The sequence below is a fragment of the Pipistrellus hanaki genome, assembly GCF_964339955.1.
Source record: "Pipistrellus hanaki genome assembly, chromosome: 11".
Classification (NCBI taxonomy): Eukaryota; Metazoa; Chordata; class Mammalia; order Chiroptera; family Vespertilionidae; genus Pipistrellus; species Pipistrellus hanaki.
This window is the reverse complement of record NC_140513.1, coordinates 54,609,454-54,633,215: the sequence shown is the minus strand read 5'-3', so window position 1 is coordinate 54,633,215 and position 23,762 is coordinate 54,609,454. Positions and strand designations below refer to the sequence as shown.

Below are 23,762 nucleotides of genomic sequence, written 5' to 3'. Positions count from 1 at the left end.
ATAAAGAGAAAATATAAGAAAGTACTAAATAGAAGTAACAGAACTTGTACTGAAAATACCCTAGCGGGTCTGGGGTTCAGAGACCCCAAAGACAGGGCAGCCAATATAAGAATCAAAGTAAGTGAAGATACTTGAGGAGACTTATGAGACAACATCAAGCAGACCAAATATCACAGGAAAAGAGAGAAAGGGGTTGAAAACTTCCCTAACCTGGGGAAAGAAACATATCTAGATCTAGGAAGCCCAGGAATTCCAAGGAAGGTGAAACCATACTAATTTACATTTTAATTAAAAGTTAAAGACACAGTCAAAAATTTAAAAGCAGCTTATGTCTAAGGGATAACATTGCCCCACCCCAAGAACATTAGCATTCAGAATCAAAGAAGAATATTTTCCACACAAGCAAAATTTAAAGGAGTTTACCATTATTAAATTAGCCTTATACGAAATATTAAAGGGACTTTTTTAAGGTGAAAGGAAACGGTGCTAATTAGTAGTAAGAAAGCATATGAAAGTATAAAAGTAGTAAATAGAACTAAAATAAAGGATTCATAAGATAAAAATATGTTAAAAATGTCTGGGAAGAGTAAAAATGTTGATTGCATTCCAAATTCTAACTTATCAACTTTAAAATAGATTGTTCTAAATGTGTTGTTATATGTAAGTCGCATGGTAACTATAAATCAAATACCTATAATAGTTACACAAACTATAAAGAGAAAGGAATCTTAAGCATACCACTAAATAAAGTCACCAGACCACAAGAGAATAGAGCAAGGGAAGAAAGGAGAGGAACTACAAAACAACCAGAATACAATGAATAAAATGGCAAATTCTTCACTCAAAAGACAGAGTGGTGGGATGGTGCCTATAGGAAACTCATTTCAGATGTAAGGACATACACTGAAAGGATGGGAAAAGATATTTTATATAAATAGCACCAAGAGAAAGTAAGAGTTTCTACACCTTTATCAGATAAAATAGACTTTAAAACACAGACTGTTTTAGAATGACATTATGAATGTTATATTGACTCCTTTAATCATTACATTATGTAAATATTGCAAATATTAAAAGACCCAATGGGAGAAAAGAACAACATTATAATAACCCTAGGGAAATATTTAATATGCTATTTACATCAATGAGTAGATGAGACAGAAAATTAATTAGAATAGATTGGCCTTAAATGATACATCAGACCAGCTGGACTTAACAAAATATATACAAAACAGTCTACACTTCTCAAGTTCACATGGAACATTCTTCAGGATAAATTATATGTGAGGCCACAAAACGTCTTACTAAATTTAAAAACACTGAAATCATATCAATCATCTTTTCTGACCACAATGGTATGAAACTAGAAATGAATTACAAGAAGAAAACTGGAAAATTCACAAATATGTGGAGATTAAATGACATGCTATTGAATAACCAATGGAAAATATATATAATAAAACTTATGGGATATAATAAAAGAAATTCTAAGAGGAAAGGTCATAGGAAAAAATGGGTAGAGGACCTGAATAGACACTTTTTTCCAAACAGATGGCCAGGAGACCTTTGAAAAAATGCTCAACATCACTAATCATCAGAGAGATGCAAATTAAAATGACAATGAGCTACCTCACCAGAATGACAATAAATCAACACAGAACAGTTCTGGTGAAGATGTGGAGAAAAAGGAACCCTAGTACACTGCTGGTGAGAATGCAGACTGGTATAGCCACTATGGAAAACAGTGTGGAGTTTCCTCAAAAAATTAAAAATAGAACTGCCATTTGAGCCAGTGATCCCACTTCTATGTATCCCAAAATACAAACCAGAAAGAATATATGGAGAAGTATTTACAATAGCTAAAATCTAGAAACAGCCCGAGTGCCCATCAGTAGATGAGTGCGTAAAAAAGATGTCGTACATTTACACAATGAAATACTTATTATGCAGCCATAAAAAGGAAGGATCTTTGGAGAATATTATACAAAGCAAAATAAGCCAGTCAGAGAAAGATAAATAGCACATGATCTCACTTATATGTGGAAATGGATAAATAAAATAGAACCAGAAACATGGAATAGACTGTCAGATCTCAAGGGAGTGGGTGGGAAGAGAGTAACCAAAGAACTTATTTGCATATACCTTGTCCATAGACACAGACAATAGAGTGGTGAAGTCCTGGGGTGGAAATGGGCAATGGGGGATATCTGTAATATTCTTAACACTAAAGATAAACTAAGGACATCTGAATAAAGTAGGGATTATTGTTAAAAAGAAAAAAGAAACCTGAGCCATCTGGTGTGGCTCAGTGGTCACATGTCGACCCATGAACCCAGGAGGTCATGGTTCGTTCCCAGTCAGAAGATATGCCCGGTTGCAGAAGGCAGCCAAACATCTCATCATTGATGTTTCTATCTCTCCCTTCCTCTGAAATCAATAAAAATATATTAAAAAAACAAGAAAAATATCAAGCAAACTAACTTTATTTCCTAATGAACTATTTTATAAAAAGAACAAATGAAGCTCAAAATTAGTATAAGGAAGGAAATAAAGATTAGAGCAGAAATGTATGAAAGAGGCTAAAAAGACAATGGAAAAGGTTAATAAAACTAAGAACTAGTTCTTTGAAAAGAGAAAATTGACAACCTTTAGCTAGACTCACCAAAAACTCAAAATCAAATGAAAGAAGATATGCTACAACTGATACCAAAGAAATACAATCACAAGAAACTATGTACACTTATATGCCAACAAATGAGACAAACCTAGAAGAAATGGATAAAATCCTAAAAACATCAACCTATGAAGATTGAATCATGTATAGAAAATTAGAATAGACTGATTACTATTAAGGATATTGAATCAGTAATACAAAAGTATAGGACCAGATGGTTTTACTGGGGAATTCAACCACCAAATTTTAAAAGATACCAATCCTTCTAAAATGCTTCCAAACTCATTTTACCAGACCAGCATTACCCTGATTCCAAAATCAGAAAAAGACAAGAAAATACAATTTCACAGGCAAATAATCTTCAACAATACATTAAAAGGATCATACATCGAACCAAGTGGAAATTGTATTTCAGGGATGCAAGGATGGTTTAACATCCAAATATCTACCAATGTGATAATCACATTAATAAAATGAGGATAAAATAGATGCAGAAAAAGTATGTCAAAATTCAACATAATAAAGGCCATATATGACAAGCCCACAGCTAACATCATTCTCAAGATTGAAAAGCTGAAATCTTTTTCTGTAAGACCAGGAATCAGATGAGGATGCCCACTCTCACCACTTACAATTGCATTAAAAAGGATAAAATACCCAGGCATAACTTAAAGGGGTAAAAAATGTGTACATTGAAAACTATAAGACATTAACAAAATAAATGGAAAGATATTACATGCTCATGTATTTAAGAATATTGTTAAAATGTATTATTACAAAGCAATTTATAGATTTAATGCAATCCCTATCAAAATTTCAATGTCACCTTAATAAAAAAAATGAAAAAAATTTCAGTGTCATTTTTCAAAGAAATAGAACAAACAATCCTAAATTTTTATGGAACTGCAAAAGACCCAAATAACAAAGCAATCTTGAAAAAAAAAAAGCTAGAGCAATCACACTCTTTGATTTCAAAATATATTACAACAAACCTATAGTAGTCAACAAAGTATAGTGCGGGCATAAAAGCAGACACAAAATAGAGTCCAGAAGTAAAGCCACACAACTATGGTTGATTACAACAAAGGAGCCAAGAACATACATGGGGAAATGACAGTCTCTTCAATAAATGGTCCTGGGAAAACTGGACAGCCACATGCAAAAGAATGGAACTGGACCACTAACTTACATAAGACATAAATTAACTCAAAATGGGTAAAAGACTTGAACATAAGGCCTGAAATCTTATCTCCTAAAGATTAGTCTTGGCAATAATTTTTTGCATTTGACACCAAAGTAAAGGCACCAGAAGGAAATAAAAAAGTGAGATTACATAAAGTTTAAAAGCTTCTACACTGCAAAAGAAACCATTAAAAAATACAACCTAATCAATAAGGGAAAATTATTTGCAAATCATATATATGACAAGGGGTATATCTATCTATCTATCTATCTATCTATCTATCTATCATCTATAATCTATATATATCTCATACAACTCAATAGCAAAGAATCCAAAGAAAATCAATTTAAAAAGGGGTAGAGGATATGAATAGATATTTCTTTAAAAGGACTTATAGGTGCCCAACAGGTACATGAAATGGTGCTGGACATCACCAATAATCAGGGAAATGCAAATCAAATCCACACTGAACTATCACCTCACACCTGCTGGAATGTCTATTATCAAAATGATGAGATTAGTCCCCTCATGCAATTTTGGTGGGCATGTAAATTGGTGCCACCACTACAGAGAGCAGTTTGAAGGTTTCTAGAAAAAATTAAAAATAGAACTATATGGTCCAGCAGTTCCACTTCTGGGTATTTACCTGAAAACACTAACTCAAAAAGATATATGCCACTCCATGTTCATTGCAGCTTTACAATAGCCAAGACATGGAAACAAGCTATGTATCCATCAGTGGATTAATGGATAAAGAAAATGAGACACACACACACAAAAGGAATATTACTCAGCCATAAAATAAAAAGACATTTTTCCATTTGCAACAACATGTATGGACCTTGAGGGAATTATGCTAAGTGAAATAAGCCAGATGAGAAAAGACAAATATTGTATGGTCTCACTTATATGTGGAATCTCAGAAAACCTTGAAGAACAGGTTGGTGCTTTACACAGGTAGGGGTGGGCAACATCAGTGAAGGGGGTCAAAAATTATACACTTCCAGTAAGGAAATAAAGTCATGGAGATGTCATGTACAGCTTGGTGTATTGTATATTCTTTGCTTAGATCTTAAAAGTTCTAAGAAAACTTTTTTTATAACTATGTATGGTGACAGATGTTAACTAGACTTATTGTGGCAATCATTTCACAATATACAAAAATGGAATCATTGTTGTACGCCTGAGATTAATATGTTATATATCCATTGTACCTTAATAAAAAAAAATCAGCATTCAAAGCTTTACTTCAGATCTGCTGTAACAGAATTAGCAAGTTTAACAGTATTCACAGGTGATTTTCATTAAAGCCTGAGACATTATTTGCCTAGAAGGTTTTAAAAGAAACGAGAAGGGGGTGAGAGTATTTGATGGGAAAGACCTATTTTCCTCCCTTTTAGGAAAAATAATTAGAATGATCAATGTGCACTGTATGTCCCCTTGATGGACCTCAATGATACAATACAGAAATTTCTCCCATGTGTAGCCAGATCTGTTCCCAACAGTCATTTCACAAGCTGCCAATAAGTGAGAGCCTAAAAGCAGAGCTGCCTTGGGCTGAATGAGAGCTATCAGAAGTGAGTGGGCTCTTCCAGGTAAGAGAAAGATGATATCCCCCAGGCGTAGGAGCAAGGGGGAGCTCATGCCTCTTTGATTATGAGGCACACACATTAGGTCACTGGAAGTAAGTGGGGGTTGGTAGAAGTGCCAAAAAGGAGCGTCTGGTGGAATGTGTTGACTGGCCAGCATGAACGTTGTCCCCGGACTCACCTGGGACACAAATGACTTATGTGTTACAAGTAAATTCTGTGGCCACATTTCCCCAAATAACATCTGATCTTCATTAGAGATGGCACAGTGTATTAACTAGATAGGAAATTCCAAGTGATTGTTCTCCAAAGAACACGCCTGGTGTGTGTGTGTGTGTGTGTGGGGGGGGGGTGGAGGGGTGGGGTGGGAAATGGAGGGATATGAACGCAGCAATGTGTGGATAGCTAGTTCCAACGAGTTTTGAGTGGCTAACTGGTCCAAAGCATCCAGTCACATGAGTTCAGACAATAACACAAAGAATTAAGAGCCTTGTGGTGGTTTTGGGTTGGCCAAGCTTACTGGCATATTCAGATAACAACCACTGAGAAACTCTGCCTTATCAATAGAATGATGAGGCTACCAAGTAGCTCCAGCCCCCAACAAACCACAGTTGTTACCACACAGCTGATTATCAGTAGGTCTCCAAATCGGTTGTGAACACAGTACACACATGCTACAACATTCTACCAGGTTGAAGATGGAGACTTAAGTGGACAACGAGCTCCCTCCTAAGAACACATCGAATGCACACCTACACCTATAGCACTTCCTCCTAAGAGACAACCCTGAGCCAACTGAACAGCTTTTGCACGATAAACAAGAGAGAGAGAGACTGTGTAGAGAGGTTTGGGGAACTGTGAGCATTCTGTGGAGCTGAGGGAAAAACTCGGGACCAGAGGAATGGCTGAGCACCATTGCTTCTTCCCCCTGCTCGTGGATAATGGGAGGGAGCTCTAGCCAGGTTCTCGGGCACACATGCAGGTGTTACAGTATGTCCACAGCCACTCCTCCTGAAGCTAGATCCAGCAGAAACAGGAGGGCTCCGTAGCATGCATACAAGAGGCCCCTCCGCCCAGACATTGATCCAGCAGGTACGGCAGGGTGATGCTGTACATGCACACAAATAACTTGTCTATCCTCTCCCTTTTAGACAGAGTACACAATAAGCGAGACAAAAATGCTGCAGTCCCCATTAGAAGGGCCACCCTGTGCAGAGATAGTGGGGTGCTACTATGTGGTGCTGCCCTGGAGAGAGTGTGGAGCTAGTAAAATGCCATGGTACCCACCTGCAGGGCTGCTGGGAGAGAGTGCAGATAGCAGAGTGCAGCTGTGTGCACACACACAGGCTGCCCACCCAGAGGATGAGTGAAGCTTAGGAGTGCATTGAGAGGCAGCACACAGACCCTGCTGACAACAGATAACTAAGACAACAGGGCACACCCACTCAGATTAGAGGGACAGGAAGCACACACACCAGGCTGCCTAGAACCCACTCCTTCAGGCCAGGCAGCACAGTAGGCACCACGTGCACCTGCCCCGACTACAAAGGCCCAACAAAACTATTTGACACACATCTACACAGAGACCATTTTTTCAAGTCTGGAAGAGAGAGCTATTCCATCCAACCAAAATGAACAAATACATAAGAACATGCCCCAAATGAAGGGACTAGAAAAAACTCCAGAGAAACTCCCTTGTGAAACGAAGTAATTTGCCTCTTAAAGAATTCAAAGAGCCCTAGCCAGGTGGCTCAGTTGATGGAGTGTCATCCCATACACCAAAAAGGTTGCAGGTTTGATTCCCAGCCAGGCACATGCCCAGGTTGCATGTTCAATCCTCGGGAGGGGCGCATATGGGAGATAACCAATTGATGTTTTTCTCTTACATCAATGTTTCACTCTCTCCCTTTCTCTCTCTAAAAAAAAAAAAAAAAAAAAAAATTGGGGAAGTGAACAGACATCCAGGTCCAGGAAGCACAGAGACTGCCAAACAGAATGAACCCAAAGAGACTCATAAGACATATTATAATTAAAATGGCAAAAGTAAAGATAAAGACTATCTTAAAAGAAACAAGAATGAAACAAATCACAAGGGAAAACTCATAAGGCTATCAGATGATTTTACAGGAAAAATTTTACAGGCAAGAAGGAAGTGGCAGGAAATATTCAAAGTACTGAAAGTATAGTATTTTACCACCTATAATTTGCTTATGCAAAAATTAAAGGGCTTCACGACCACTAAACCAAACTCATAAGAAATGCTAAAGGATCTTCTTTATATAGAAAGAAAAGGCCATAACCAGAAATAATGCAGGAAAGAAAAATAATCTTACAGATAAAGGCAAATATTGTATATAATAACTATAGTAAATCAACCACTTAATAGTAGCAAAATTAACTATAAATACAATAAATAGGATACACAAAAGAAGATTTAAACATGATGTCAAAAATAAAGAATGGAAGGGGTGTAAAAATATAGTGCTTTTAGAATGCAATTGAACTTCAATGCCTATCAGTTTAAAATAGACTACTGTAGCTACAGATGAATATATATGAAACTTACGGTAAATATAAACCAACACCAAAAAAAACAAAACAAAAAACACACACACACAAAACTAAGAGAAAGAAATCCAACCAAACCCTAAAGAAAACCAACAAATCAAAGAAATCAAAAGCAGAATAAAGGCACAGAGACCTACAACATAATGGCAATAAGCACACACCTATCAATAATTATATGTAAATGGACTAGGCAGGGTGACATAATGGATTAAGAAAATGACATATGTAAATGGACTAGATGATCCAATCACAAGGCAGGGTGACATAATGGATTAAGAAAATGCTGCCTATAAGAGACTCATTTTATTATAGAAAGACACACATGGGAAAAGATAGACATGAAAAGAAAGTTGGGGTAGCAATACTCATATCAGACAAAATAGTATTTAAAGCAAAGAATGTAAAACAAAACAAAACAAAGACATTATGTAATTTTATAGGGGTTAATCCAAGAAGAGGATGTAAAAGTAGTAAATACCTCTGCAGCCCACAAAAGGGCACCCAAGAATATAAAGCAAATATTAATGGACATAAAGGCAGAAATGAACAGTAATACAATAATAGTTGGGGACTTTACTACACTACTTCAATGGACAGGTCATCCAGACAGAAAACTAATATGAAAACAACTGCTGTAAGTGCCGCATTAGGCCAGTTTGACTTAACCATTTATAGAGCATTTCATCCCCAAACCGCAGGTTGCACATTTTCCTCAGTGCACATGGAACATATTCCAGGATAGATCACATACGAGGCACTACTTACTGTTTCAGGGTCAGCACCTTTAGATTACCTGTCAAGTAAATTCCTCTCACCTGGCCCCAGCTGGAGAAGGCCCACTCCACACAGAGCTGCTGGTTACAGGCCTGGGTGTCCACCGGCCTCTTGGCAAGCTGCGTGCACATGTCGTTGGACACGGGAGTGGAGATCCCAGAGGCTTTCAGTTTCTGGCAGGTCACCCGGCGGGTCTGGATGCCTCCCCCACAGCTCCGGGTGCAGGCGGACCAGGAGGTCACCATCCACCTGCGAAGGGGAGGAGGTGTCAGTCTCAGGGAAAGGAACAAGGCTGTGTGCTCTTAGGAAAAGAGCCCCACACATCCCCACATTCTCACAACACAGCAGCTCATCTGGGGCCAGGGCCTTTCTTACTGTGTGTACTTGGAGCGATAGGCTGAAAATGACCCCCCCTCCGCCCCCAAAGAAACCTATGGAAAACCCCTGGAACCTGTGAATGTTACTTTATTTGGACAGAGGGTCTTTGCAGACATAATCAAGGATTTTGAGATTATCGTACATTATCTGGTTAGGCCTTACACGTCATCACAAGTATCCTTACAAGAGAAAGACAGAGGGAGATTCCACACAAGAAGAGGAGACAGTGTAACCACAGAGGCAGAAGAGGGAGTGATGTGGCCACAAGCCAAGGGATGCTCAGAGGCACCAGCAGCTGCAAGGGCCATGGAACAGATTCTCTCCGAGGGCTTTGGAGGGGGTACAACCCTGCTGACACCTTGATTTTGGACTTCTGGACTTCAAAACCGAGAGAAAATAAATTCCTGTTGTTGGAAGCTACCATGTTTGTGGTCATTTGTTACAGCCATCACAGGACACAAATACCCTTTGGAAACTGACTTTAAAGGTCCATCCTGAAAGCGTATTTTGAAGATCAGTTGCTTCGGCTTGGCATTGGCCCCAAAGCCCTGAGTCGGCAGAAAGCCTTGAGGTAGTCACACGGCTCTGCGGTTCTTGTATTTCCTAAAGGCACCGGGAGTGTGGCAGACGAGAGACGATTCCTAGGGAAGTCCGATCCAGACCTGTGTCACCTCCTGACCCAGGAGCACCTGGGTCTCCCTGAAGCCCCCATTTTTTTCTGCTAGTACCCACTGTGTTTTCTACCTCGCCTTAACCCGGCTCTGACTTTGCTCAGTTCCCCCAGGAACACGCAAGCTCCTTCCAGCTCTCTGGAGCTACAGCCCCTCTCCGAGTCACGGTCCGTGGATCTTGCACCTTTTAGCTGAAAGGAGTTGTTCTCGGAATAGTTGGTTCCAACTATAGTTCGGATCCTTGCAAATGAGACTGGCCAACACTGAAACATGGCTTTTTTCAAAGAGCCCAGATGTCAGCTGGGCTCTCTGCATGTTTACATCCTGGGGTAATTCTCAAAGAGGAAGAGGGGAGGGGGGATAGGTTGGGGAAAACAGTGAGAAAAGATGGTGCTTTCCAATCAATTCACTTGAACTTGGGGGGTGAGAGAGAGAGCATTCTTTGGTTTTATTGCCTGAGAAAAAGTTTATCTAAATGAAATAGTCCTGCTTGGGCCAAAACAGGACTGCCCACAGCTATTCAAAGAGATGATCAAGGTTCCCCCCCTCCCCCCCCCCTCCTTTTTGTTTTTGCATCTGCAAGGAAGGCTGCTGAAGTGCCCGAGGCGGGACAGCCACTCAGAGGTGAACCTGTGGCCACTTCCTAGTGCATGGTGCCACGTCTGGCTCTCCGGAGAGGCCAGGAGCAGGGACAGGAGGCCAATCCCGCCAGCGTCTGGATCTGTGATTTATTTAGTTTGGTGGAACTTCCCTGCTCCGTCTGCCCTGGAGAGAGAGGACTGCGTGCAGAGTTCCAGCCCACAGAAGCAGAGCCACTTAGGAAGCAGGCGCGGGGCGTGCGAAAGCTCCTGGGGGCCCGAAACCCAAGCTGACTGGGCCATTATTGCATCCGCAGACGCAAATGAGGCTGATTGACTCTGACCGTCACCCCAGCAAACCAGAGAGCCCCTGGCATGTCCGAGACCGCTTCTTCATTTCACACAGCTTGGCAAGGGCAGTCTTCCAGGCTCTCGTATCCCTGGTGAATGTCAGGCCTGCGTTTCAATCAACTTTTATTTCCAAATATACATTTCAGCAATTTTTCAGGAGCCGGGGTGAGGGGTTCTGAGAGAGGAGAGGTACGGGCTACGTTACAGTTCAGGAAGGGTATAAAAGGACATTAATCATTCCCGTGGAAACCTTCCCGTCAGCAAGTCAAGCTGCTGATATTAATGAGCGTGTTTCATATTTCATTGAGTCTCTCCTGGTTTCAGCTGCTCCTCATGACTCAGCTGGCAAAACACGAGGTGGTTGCCTAGAGTGGTGTACGAACGTCCTGCAGATAGGCCGCGGAGGGGCATTTCAGGGACCAGCCAAGTCCCCCCCCAGGCTCAGGGCACCATGCTGGTGCCAACTCTAGGCCCATCCATTATCCCTTCAGCTACTGACTGAGGCCTGCGGCGGGCACGCTCAGTGGGACTCACAGCTTCTCAAAGCTCGAGGAGGCTGGGAGCAGCAGAGGCTGCGGGTGTCAGTCTGGGCTCCGTGAGGGACCCAGATGCAGAGAACATACTAGAATGTCCGACACCGAGGCAACTAAGGAAATGAAGACGTAGTTCAATGTTAGCAGGATGCCACCGTTGGTGGAAAAGGAGGGAATCAGATTCGTCAACTAAGCTGAAGTGCTGATGAGCATAGGTGTTTAAAGTCCGAAGAAAGGGGAAGCGAGGGTAGGACAGAGGTCTAGGCAGTGATCCCTATCCCTGAGCACTTCAGCTGCAAACACATTTTTTCTCCTACGACAGAGCCCGTTTCTCACTGCCAGCGCCTGGGATGTGCCTGCTCCCTGAACAGAGCCTTTTAGGCACGGGGATGCCGAAAACCCTGACAGGTGTGTGCGTGTGTGCGTGTGCGTGTGTGTGTGTGTGTGTGTGTGTGTGTGTGTGTGTGGTAGTGTCTGCATAGTGCAGAGTCCGGACAAAGCTGTGCTTGCAGGAAAGAGCAGCTCCTTGGAGGACACGCCCTCCTCTGCACTGAAGTCTCCCCCTGCACAGTGCTAGGCAAGGAAGGGCTGGCCACCAACGTGGCTAAAAGTCGGGTCCTTACTGGGGGGTGGGGAGGCCTGAGCAGCCTCTGCCACACTCACCGGGAAGGGCAGTCTCTCCGGTTGCAGGGGACGGGGTGCACGGCGGGGCGGACCTTGCCCGCGCAGTGTGCGGGGTTGACCTCTGTGCTGTTCAGGAGACACTTCAGGCGGGGCTGCTGAACACCCCTGTTCCCACAGGAGGCCGAGCAGGTTGCCAGTCTGTCCACAGACCACCAGTAATCTGTCACAGAAGGGGAGAAGCAGATGCCATTACTGCCCATGCTCTCTATGTCTTCTGAACAGGGCGCCGGGGGAGGAGGGGTGTGGTGGTTATGAAGGAGCCTTGCCCCTGGGTTTATCCAGGCAAGTTATGTGGCCTCCAGAGCCCTCAGTTGGCTCACCCAGAAAACAACACAATAGGTCAAGCTATTATGAGGCCTGGATATAAAGAAGGTGAAGATCCTTGCCCGGGGCCTGGCACAGAGAGAGTATTAATCAGCGGCTGTAGCTCTTATTCTTTTGAAACATACTTTAAAAATTTATTTTATTTTATTTTTTATTTTTTTTACAGAGAGGAAGGGAGAAGGATAGATAGTTAGAAACATCGATGAGAGAGAGACATCGATCAGCTGCCTCCTGCACACCCCCTACTGGGGATGTGCCCGCAACCAAGGCACATGCCCTTGACCGGAATCGAACCTGGGACCCTTCAGTCCACAGGCTAACGCTCTATCCACTGAGCCAAACCAGTTTCGGCTGACACATACTTCTTCTTTTTAAAAAAATAAATTTTATTGATTTTTGTATAGAGAGAAAGAACGAGGGAGAGAGAGAAACATCGATGAGAGAGAATCATCTATCAGCTGCCTCCTGCACATATCTTACTGGGGATGTGCCTGCAACTAAGGTACATGCCCTTGACTGGAATAGAACCTGGGACCTTTCAGTCTGCAGGCCGATGCTCTATCCACTGAGCCAAAGTGGTTTCGGCTGAAACATACTTCTTAAAGCACTCTTTTTTCCAACTGGCTCACCAGAAAGTGACCATATCTTTCAACAAGAGCGATAAAAATATCAGGGGTATTTCGCGGTCATATTTAAAAAGGCAGATTCAAGTTCGACATTGTAGATGCTATGAAAAACCGGCCTATCCAGAGAGCCCCCGATTGCGTGAGTCACTGACGTACCCCATCACCGAGAAAGGCAATTTCTCTGCCTTTTCTGGTTGGGCATCTGGGACTCGCTGGGAGGGGAGCTGTGGAAATAACTGTGGGCTGGCAAACCGTGAGCGCCTATTTTGCGAAGTTGCGTGTTACAGATCTTGCAGACAGGCCCTGTTTTCACCAGAGAATGGTTGGCTGGCAAGGAAATGGAATCCCCCCTTTCTTGTCCGGAAAGCCAAATGGTGGGAGAGGATGTTTAAGGGGGAAAGGGGCAGGATGTGCTCAGAGGTCTCCCTTTTTATGGGCTGTGTTGACATACAAGCCTGTCCCTTCCCACAGCATCCTCCATTCAGAGTGCACAGTGGAATTTTGCTTTCCCTGAAAGTGTCACACACTGACCACAGGTACACCCGGCCCAGGGAAAACTCATGAGCCTCCGTTAGTTTCTATAACAAGGCCAGTCATGGCTCCTCTCTCGCTGGATTGGGCTTATCCATGTTTTCTTGGTGCAGCAAATAGCAGGCAGGCCCTGCCCGAGGGCTTTCTGACCCGCCAGTGATCCTGAGAGCTGAGTGGGCCAGCCACACGGGCTTTTCAGTCTGGCCTTTGACGGGGCCACGGGAGAGGAACATGGAGAGCACTCAGTGTGTGGCACAGCTGAAGGCTCCAGGGTGATGGGCGGGTACTGGCACCAGCTCTGACTCTCCAGGGAGGGAGGCAATAGCCAAGTGGTTCAAATTCTGTCTTATTTTGGAACCAAACCAATAGATCAAATTTGCATTTTTCTTAACAGGCTACTTAACACCCAACTGTGTGTTTTCCTTACAAAGTCGCCCAGCGTAAAGGAAATGCATTTGACTTTGCTACAAGAGGGTGTTTCCTTGGTCCCACCTATGAAAGCAGCACTGACTCTTCCAGGTTCTGCTGCTGTGGGACCTGGTGGCTCGGCTAAAGGGCCTCTTGGGATGGAAACATGGTTCAGCATCAGTTTTCACATTCTCGAGACCGCTGGAGACCGTAAGTCATGTTGTCCACGACAGAACTAGATTCCCAGGGGGACTCACTTGTTCAAGGAATAAGTCCAGCACCCAAAGTCCCAAGGGGTCTTACCTTGGATGACGAGAGAGGCCTTCTGCACAAGCACACCTGCCTCGTTCTGGGCGAGGCAGCTGAATTCCCCCTGAGATTCGCCGTTCAGATTGGCAACCTGGAGAATCTGTCCAGCTGCCAAGATGTGATGTGTCAATCCTGGGACAGTGGCAACGGACTGGCCCCCATAGAACCAGGTGATATTGGGAGTAGGGTGACCTTGGATGGGGCAGCCTAGAAAGAGAGGAGAGGAGAGGTAAGCTACTGGTAAAGCCAAAAAGGGCACATTCCTGATGAGTTGTTTTAGTGTGTATGTGGCTCAAGGGGCTCTGGGTACCACATGATCCTCCCGAGCAAGCATTTTCCTTCTGCTTGCCCTTCCCGAGCAAACAGATGTTTTTGCACTCTGGGTTCTGGGAAGGTGACTTATTCATTCAATTAAGTAAACATTCTTGAAGGACGCAGAGTGCCTATTTCCACCTATAGCCCTGTACTGACTTAAAAAGATGAAGCAATTAATATTCACTCATTGAACATTTTATTGGAGTTAATTAGTCCGTACACCAATTTTATGATGAAAGAAATCATTTCTTCAAATGCAGTGAGCTCAAAAAGTACATACTATATCGTGATAGCTAAGAATCGAACTTTAATTGGTAAAAGTCTAATATCTGCCTCCATTTTACTCTTTATATGATTTTTTTTCAAGCCAAATTTTTAAACAGAGACTAGGAAAATAATTTTAAATACTAATCTCATTTCTCTGTAAGTCAAGAACCTTGGCTTTCAGATAATTCTTACCAAGCCTGCACTGAACATGTACAACATCACAATTATATGTCCATCAATGAGTGGATAAACATTCAGATACAATTCAGAAAAAAGTTCAGATACAATTGATGACATGGATGAACCCTGACAACATTAAGTGAAAGAAGCCAGACACAAAAGGATAAATATTGTATAAACTCCACTTATATGAAATACATAGTGTAGTTGTGCTCATAGAATAGTGATTGCCAGGGGCTGGGGGAAGGGAAAATGGGGAATTATTATTTAGTGGCTACAGAGTTTCAGTTTGGGATGATAGAAAAATTGTGGAGATGCAGAGCATGATGGTTGCACATTAATACGAATGTCATTAATGCTATTCAACAGCACACTTAAATATGGTTAGAACAGTAAGCTTCATTTTGTGTGCATTTACCACAATAAAAGAAATGAGGCAGATGTGCTGGTGTACTAGCTCCAAGCCCTAGACCTCAAGAGACCTTGCGAGTTCTTGCTTGTGCTCTTGTGCCATTGCCATTGGCAGCAGAAGAACATGCCTGGACCGGCCTGACGATCCCAGAGGAGGATGAGGGAAACATGGAGGACAGCCAAGTCACCCTGGACAAAACCAGTTTAGATAAGCTGAGCAAAATAAGATCAGTAAGAATAAATGATTGTTATTTTAGGCCACTGAAAATCTTGTTTTTCTTTTCCTTCTCCTTTTTTAAAATGCAGTTTCTTTTTCTTCTTTTTAAAAAAATGCTTCTCCTTCTTCATGGCAATAGTTAACTGATGCACTCAGGGAGAAAGTAATCCTTCCAGTTCTTCTCCTTGATCCACGTCTTACCATTGTGGCTGGTTTATTAATATTAATAATAGGAAGAAAGCAAAGGGGAGGCCAGACATTGTAAGCATAGTAATATGGGCATCTTAACCAGGAAGCTGTAATTTTACACTCCCCAGGGAACCACAGGTCCATTCCCTGCAAATACCTGGGGCCAGGGGTCCAACAAAGGGGAAGATGGGTGCATGAGGAATGAAGTCGGGGTGAAGTAAAAGATGTCTGTCAGTCTAGCCTAGGAACCATGAATTGACTAGAGGGGTAGAGCAACTGCAAGCATGCAATATCCTGAAGGACTCATTGGTTAAGCTCCTAGTTCAAATCCCAAACAAAGAAACTTTCCCTCTCTCATTCCTTTTGCTTCATTCCTACTTCCTTGCATGCATTTGTTCCAGCCAGTGTGGTTCAGTGGTGGAGAGATGACCTAGGAACCAGGTAGTCATGGTTTGATTCCTGGTCAGGGCATATGCCCGGGTTTGGGGCTCGATCCCTAGTAGGTGGTGTGCAGGAGGCAACTGATTGATAAGTCTCTCTCATCATTGATGTTTCTTCCCCTCTACTCCTCTCCCTTCCTCTCTCTGAAATCAATAAAAAAAATAGGTCTTGCCTTAAAAAAAAAAAAAAAAGAGAGAGAGAGAGATTCCTCCATTAGTAACCACTAAATTAAATAATCTTTAAGGTGCTTTTAGATTCCAAGATTCCTCAATATTATCTCAGACTCATCTTTTCTCCTACCCATGTAGCCAACGGCAAAATAGATCTATATTCAATCTATACTTAGATCAATATATGGTGAAAATGAACTATGCAAATGAGAATTCATGGAAGAGATATTATATATGGAGGTCATTAAGGATTAAGATAAGCAGAGACCAAGGGTATAGAGTAGGAATGGGAGGGCAGTCTAGAAATGGTATGAGCAAAGATGCAAAAAAATGAGAAAACAGGTGTTGTGGCTGGGAGAAAATACCAGTTGACTAAGTCATGGGGAACAGATGAAGTTGGCATGGTTGGAGTTGCAATGGGAAGGATGTTGAAGGCCAAAATCTTGTCTTTTAGGAACTGAAGAAGGGGTGTGATGTAATCTAAATGGGCTTTAGATGAATCAGTAAGGTGATTATTTGCAAGATGCACTGGGCTGAGAGAAAGGAGATTCTAGGATTTCAGTTCAGATGTGGCAAGAAGTAGACATATATGTAAAGGTTGCTCTGAAAAGATGTGAGGAGGGGAGAGGTGGAGATAAAGGGAAGCTAAAGATACCGAAACACTAGAGAGACTACTAATAGAATTAGATAAGTCAAGAAAGATGGATAAATTTAAAGATTTTAAAAGTTGTTATGGAAATTCAGGATGGAAAATCTATTGAGGTGGTACAGATAAAAGTATAAGTCAGAGGTAAGAGCTGAAGACACAGATTTTGGGACCCAGTCTCATATATGTGTGCAGAAGAAATCTTCAGTGAGGAGAGATCAGGCCTCAGGACAAATCAATGGGCGAATTCTGGCATTCTGTGATTAAAGAAGGAATAGGAGGTAGTAGAGGAGACTTAGAAGAAGTGATCCGAGAAGTGGGAGGAAAATTGAGACTATGTAATATGGAAATACATAAAGGAAATTGACTAAGAAACAAGTTGTTATTAAATAAGAAATTAATAACTTATGAAATGAATGAGTGGTTTCACTAGTTTATGAAAATAACTAACTGAACACCTCCCCCCCCTTTCAGATAATATAAATGGTAAAATTTACTATAACTTATGTTTGAATAGTCAGTACTTCCAAGTTAGTGAAATTGCGAATAAAAGTGTTTGTATAATCAAAACATCCCATTTTATGCTCTGCACACCCATTTATTTAATTTGAGAGAGAATTTATCTCTGGGTCTTGAAACTTTAGAAGTGGCCCAACAACTGGGTTATTAAGAAAATGAATTAAAAATGAGAGTGAATGAGAATGCTTAAAATGTTGCAAAACAGGAACAGAGTAGATCTTGGTCAGAAAATTCTCAAAACAATTTATTTGAGGATTCTAGTGTCCAGGAATGGTGAATAACATAGTTGGACTTATCTTCCTGTGGGTAACAATAATAAAATATAAACAAATAAAAAAAAAAGACATCAAACACAAACTCTTTGAAAGTACTAAGGTGTGACAAAAACCAATAGCAGAAATAGGAGAGCTTAAAAAAACCCAGGTACAACAAGTGTGATTTTCTAGCTTGTGGTTTTCTGCCTGAGAAAACTGCTTAATCTTTACATGGCTCCGGGAGCTGGGAAACTTATAGCTTTACTTATTTGATATGTCAGAGGATAGAGCCTTGGGGCTTTTATAACAGCTGTAAAGTTAAGGGGAAAATCCTGGAAGAGTCACAGGGGTGATAAAGTTCAAAATATTCACAATTCTTGGACAAATTCTTAATGGGAAGACCCCTGGAGACTCAGAAAAAGATCAGCAACTAAGCTGAATTAACAGAGTACAAAGTTTAGTCTGTGCGCATTGAAGGGAAAATAAAGAGGTTGGAATTTTAGTCTAGTGAAGTTAACTATCCGTTGGAACAAAAACAAACACTCTTCAGAGGAGAACAACAGAATTCAGAGTCTCTACAATATATCATCTATAATATTCATAATATAATAAAAACCCAACAGACAAGGTAAAATGTAACCTATGCTGAAGAGAAACAGCAGTGAGTAGAAACCAATCCTGAGATGATGCAAATGTTATGAGTGGACAGTGACTTTTAAGCAGCAATTATAAGTATGTAGGAAAATATACTCATAATAAATTAACAGATGGAGTATCTCAGTAGTGAAGTTGAAACAATGTAGAAAAATTCTAGAGATAAAATGTACAAAAATGAAATGAAAAATTCATTTGAAGAGTTTACTATAAAATTAGAGATGGCAGGAGAAAGTGCCAGTGAACTTGAAGATAGTTAAGCAGAAATTACCAATGTGCAGAACAGAGGGAAAAGATTGAAGAAAAATAAACCCAGTCTTATGGATTTATTAATTAAATATTAAAATGTATAATATATGTACAATTAAAGTCCAAAAGGAAAAGAAGAAAATGAGACAGAAAAATATTGGGAAGAAATAAAACTACCAAACCTCTCAAATTTTTGGAAAACTAAAATTCCAAGCATGTTGACAAACCACCTAGGAACATTATAGTCAAACTGTTGAAATTAAAGGAAAAAACTTGAAAGTCATGAAGGAGCCATAAGGACTGGGTTTCTTCTCCTGCCTTAAATAACTAGAAAACTGGACAAAAATGTATGAAATTACTGCTTTTAGACATTAGGCACAGACTGTAGAGGACTGTGATGTCTGAAATTAGAGAAACATTAGGTGAGCCCTATGAATTCCCTGGCTTTCTGCCTGGAGTCACATTCTAGACTGCAAAGCATGGAGGGTATGTTAGCTTCCTAAGGTTGTTAATAACAAAGTACCACAGACTGGGCAGCTTAAACAGTAATTTATTGTCTCAGTTCTAGAGACTAGAAGTCTGAGATCAAGGTGTTGACAGAGTTACTCCCTTCTGAGGGCTGTAAAGGTAATCTGTTCTATCCCTCTTTCCTATCTTCTGGTGGTTTGATGGAAATATTTGGTGTTCCTTGGCTTATTGATGCAACACTTTGATCTCGGCTTTCATGCCCACGTGGAGTTTTCCCTTAAGTGAGTGTCTGTCTCTACGTTCATATTTCCCCTTTTTGTAAGAACACCAATCATATTAAGGCCTACCCTTATGACTTCATCTTAACTTGATCATCCGCAAAGACCCTATTTTAAAACTGGATGACATACCAAGTATGGAGAGTCAGGGACGTTAACATTTTTTTAGAGGACACAATTCAACCCAAAGCAGAAGACTATCTCACACAGAACATAGCAGTCTGGATGAATTGATGAGACAGAACTGAGTTCAAAGAGGGTGAGGCAAGTGGAAGTAGTTAAGAATTCTGGAGATATTGGTGTTACATAGAAGAAGAGATCCAGAAATCTGCATTCTTCTTCAGTCTTTGCCTGACTGAAGATGTGCATGCATAAGACAAACTTGGTAAGACCGAGAAAAGATCAATAAGGGGCCTGTGTTTTAATATTTCCCAAAGCTCTAAAAGGGCTGGAAGACCATCATGTTCTCAACAGCCAGAGTGGCACATCCTTACCGATCACCTGGAATACTCAGCAGGGACTCCAAAGGGCCCTAGGCTAAAGGTTACTCTAGACTTGCCCTAATCAAGCTTAAAACAAGCCTTAAAAGACTGATTAAACTTAGAATAGCTTAACAACAAGAAAATTCAACAATCTTTGAAAAAGATGAAATTCAGACACTTCATGATATAAAATTCACTCTATCAGCATTCAATAAAAAATTACTTGTTAAGTCAAGCAGGAGGAAACTGTGACCCACAAGCAAGACAAAACAAGTCAATGGAAACAAATCAAGAATCGACAGGGATGGCCCTACCTAGTTTTGCTCAGTGGTTAGACCCATGGACTGAAGGGTAGCAGGTTCGATTCTAGTCAATGGCTCAATTCTGGTCAAGAGCAAATAGTTTGGTTGTAGGCTTCATCCCTGGCCCGGTAGAGGTACGTATGGGAGGCAACCAATCAATACCCTTAAGTGAGGATTAACAAAAAAAAAAAAAAAAAAAAAAGAATTGATAGGGATGATGGAATTAGTAGATAAGGGTATGAAAATAAGCTATTAAAAACATGCTAAGTATTTAAAGGAAAACATGGAAGTTATAAAAAGAATAAAAAAAACTTCTAGACATAAAACATTTTATGAAATAAAAAACCACTGGATAGACTTGCTAGAAGAAGGAATTCTATAGAAAAAAAGATTTTTGAAATTGAAGATTTAGTGATGGAAATTATCCAGTGAAAGAGAGAAAAAAGACTTGAAAAAAATCAAGTGATCAAACATATATTAGACAAGAATATAGTTATACAGGTGCATCTGTCAAGAGTCTAAGAGTTGTACATTTTAATGTCTGCAATTTTTACCTAAAACAATAATTAGTAGGAAGGGGGTGGAGAGTAGGTGGAAGTACTAATAAAATAGAAATGCAGAATACTGATTACTGAAGCTGGGTGATTATTATATGGGGGTCATCCTGCTATTCTGTCTACTTCACACCTGTGTGAAGTTATTCACAATGAAAAGGAAGAAACTTGTTTGCATCGTCTAGTCATTTATTGGCAGGAATGACTCAGAGTCCAAAGAATTGCTTTTCACATATTCTGCTTATTCAGCTCTATGCTTTTTTAAAAATAAAGTTTAAGAACACCAAAAAAAAAAAAAAAAAAAAAAAATTGTTGTTCCAGCCTGCTATTTGCAGATGTTTCCCCAAATATTTCATAACCTGCCAAACTTAAAAATTCCTACTGGCCTTCCTTCAGCTCCGTTGAAGTCGGAGATCACTTTCACTTGTACATCTGTCACCCTTGATTCTGACAGCTTGTCTGGTTGTCCTATATGGCAGAAACTGCTAGTTATCCCCTCAGATCCATCCTCTCCTTCACACAGTGAAAGAGCCCCTGAATTTGAGGTGCATAGCTGCCTGGAATAGAGACATTTACCATACGCCCTTGGAGTAAGGTGTGGGCCATTCAGTGAAATGAGGGATAGTGATATGTATGCCTCTTGGGACATGTCTTTAAAAGACAAGAACTTGCACTTCTCACCCCTTCTTCCAGCCTGCTATTGTGAAAGTGTATGTGGAGCAAACCATCCCGGCCTAGGTGGGTAAGGGTAAGATTCCAGGATGTCAGAGCAATGGAGTTTTAACAATTTTTTGCCTGGGCCCCTCGGTGGCGGTAGGTTGCCAGACCATGGCTGGACCCTTTTCCTCTGGACTACCATGCCTGTTGACTGCTGTTCAGGTGTTGACCGGAGGTTGCTGAATGTATAGCCTAACTATGACCATCCTAAGCATCACTTCCTTACTGAGGCAGTGTCCATCTGCTCAATAGGTTATTATATTTTCCTTCACATGTGCCCAGTGACTCCAGAGGAAATGTAGGAACGTCTCCTTTCCACAATAAAATAAAAGCAAAGACCCAAACAAATTGTAATTAAGCAAATGAACAAGTTGCCTTTTCTATTGCTAGTATGTCTTTCAATGCTTTCCACTGGGTACATAGCTTCTGTCCTCAGAAGCGTACCCTCTTTGGCACATGCAGTGCAAGCCCTGTGCTTTCTGTCCATGTTTATGTGTGTGTCTCTGTGTGTACACAGTGGTCTCTGAGGTTTGCCAACAGCAATAGTCAAAATGAGGACTCTCGCATGAATTCCCACAGTGTATGCTCCCAGTGAATAATTATCCACGTTTCACTGCTAATGAGAAAACCTGGCTTGTTAACAGGGGTTCCTTTCTGTCATGGACATTTCTCATTTGTCAAAATACAAGAAATATCAATCATTTCTCAAAGGTGAGCAATCTCCGTGAGTGCCAGGTTCAAGGACACCAAAAACTAACGTATTCCACACATCGAGAGGAGCCAAGTGGCGAATCCTTCCCCTGCCCCATGGCTTCAGGGAGGAAGTTAATAGTGTCTCATGCAGGGCTCCAATCCCCTTTGCTGGTTCCCTCCCAGCCGCATGATGCTGCCCATGTCCACCCTCCCCGCCTCCACACCCACCCCAGGAAAGAGTCTGTCAGCAGGGACCGACTTCTGTCTCCCCTCAGCCTCAGTTAGTATAGGTCTCGAGTTGGATCAGCGGCTGAGGAGGGAGCGGAGTTTCGTTAATGAGAGTTCTGGCAGCAGAACGCCTCTCTCTATCAACTCTTCCTAACCAGTGAAAGAAAATATTGCCCTTAGGCCTCCGTTCTTAGGTCCACTGTGGCTCCAAATGGAGCCAAAGCCAGGTCTGATTCACATATGTGCGAGGGTTTTCCTGCTAGTTTCACCTCCTTAAAAAAAAAAAAAAAAAAAAAAAAAAATCACATGAGCTGGAGGGTGGGAAAAGCTTAGAATGGAGATGTGTACAATAAGAAAAATAAATTATAAGTGAAATGGTATCTTCTGGGAGTCAGCTCAGCTCTAAGCTGCCACTAGTTGACATCCCTGATTAAGTCTAATAGACCACAGTGATTTTCTTCACTTTTGTCTCCTATTTCACATGGGGTTCTGGAACCGAAATAGCTTCCCTTTGGGAGACAGCCCGAGTTCAGCAGGTAAGGGAGACGTGGGGGTGGGAAGCCGGGAGGCCTGGCGCCCTGGCTGCCACCGCGGTGCCGCAGAGGCTGGCGCACCTTACAGGCCCCTGGCTAGAAAGAAGCTCTGAGCTCATCACGATCATTACTTGGTGGATACTGCTGCTCCTCTGAAGGGCTGAAAAGCAGCGGGATTTCTGGTCTGCTACCAGACAAGCAGGCACTGTGATTTGTGGGCTTCTTTGGAGGGTAGAGCAAGTCCACGCAGGCGCTCTTTCAGCTGCTCGCCGCTGGAGCGAGCTGCACATCCGGAGCTCACTTTTATAAATTCTTAGCCTTAAGGAGCAGAAGGCAAGAGTTCAGAGTGCATATGCCGCCTCCCCTCTTCCCTTCCAGCCAAAAGGCATCTGAGCTGGATGCATGGATTATGCGGAGCAAAAAACCCCATAAACGGACTGAAAGGGGTTCCCAAGAAGGATGGCTGGAAGATGGGGAAACGCAGTCGGGGAGAGGAAGGGAGAGAGAGTGGTGGCGAGGGCTTTCAGGCCTTCACTGCTCTCTCAAGCTGTGGCGGATTAGGACGCCGCGGAAAAACATCGGGACGTGGCATTATTACTTCAGGAGCTGGCTCCGGGCCTGGCAGCATTGCCATTACAATCCTGTGCTTTTCACGGACTTAAAAACTGACTATAAAAATGATGTGTGCCGGGATGAAACTTGGCACTTGGCGGAGTCAGTCTGGGAGTCCTTTCCTTAATTTAATTTTACAAAACTGGAAAACACGCAGCTCTTTAAAATTTATGGAGAGATCTCCGTTCTGCGCGTGGTATGT

At 41.8% G+C, this 23,762-nt stretch overlaps 1 protein-coding gene across 1 annotated transcript in view; it reads right to left on the bottom strand.

The window, feature by feature from the left end:
• ADAMTSL1 (ADAMTS like 1) overlaps positions 1-23,762 on the bottom strand; it is a 385,178-nt gene that overhangs the window by 13,123 nt on the left and 348,293 nt on the right. Inside the window, exons 24-26 of the mRNA XM_084898074.1 lie at positions 14,176-14,388; positions 11,963-12,143; positions 8,830-9,037 (exon numbers count right to left, since the gene is read on the bottom strand). Of these exons, the coding sequence (XP_084754200.1) occupies positions 8,830-9,037; positions 11,963-12,143; positions 14,176-14,388 (602 nt within the window). The remainder of the gene's footprint in view (positions 1-8,829; positions 9,038-11,962; positions 12,144-14,175; positions 14,389-23,762) is intronic.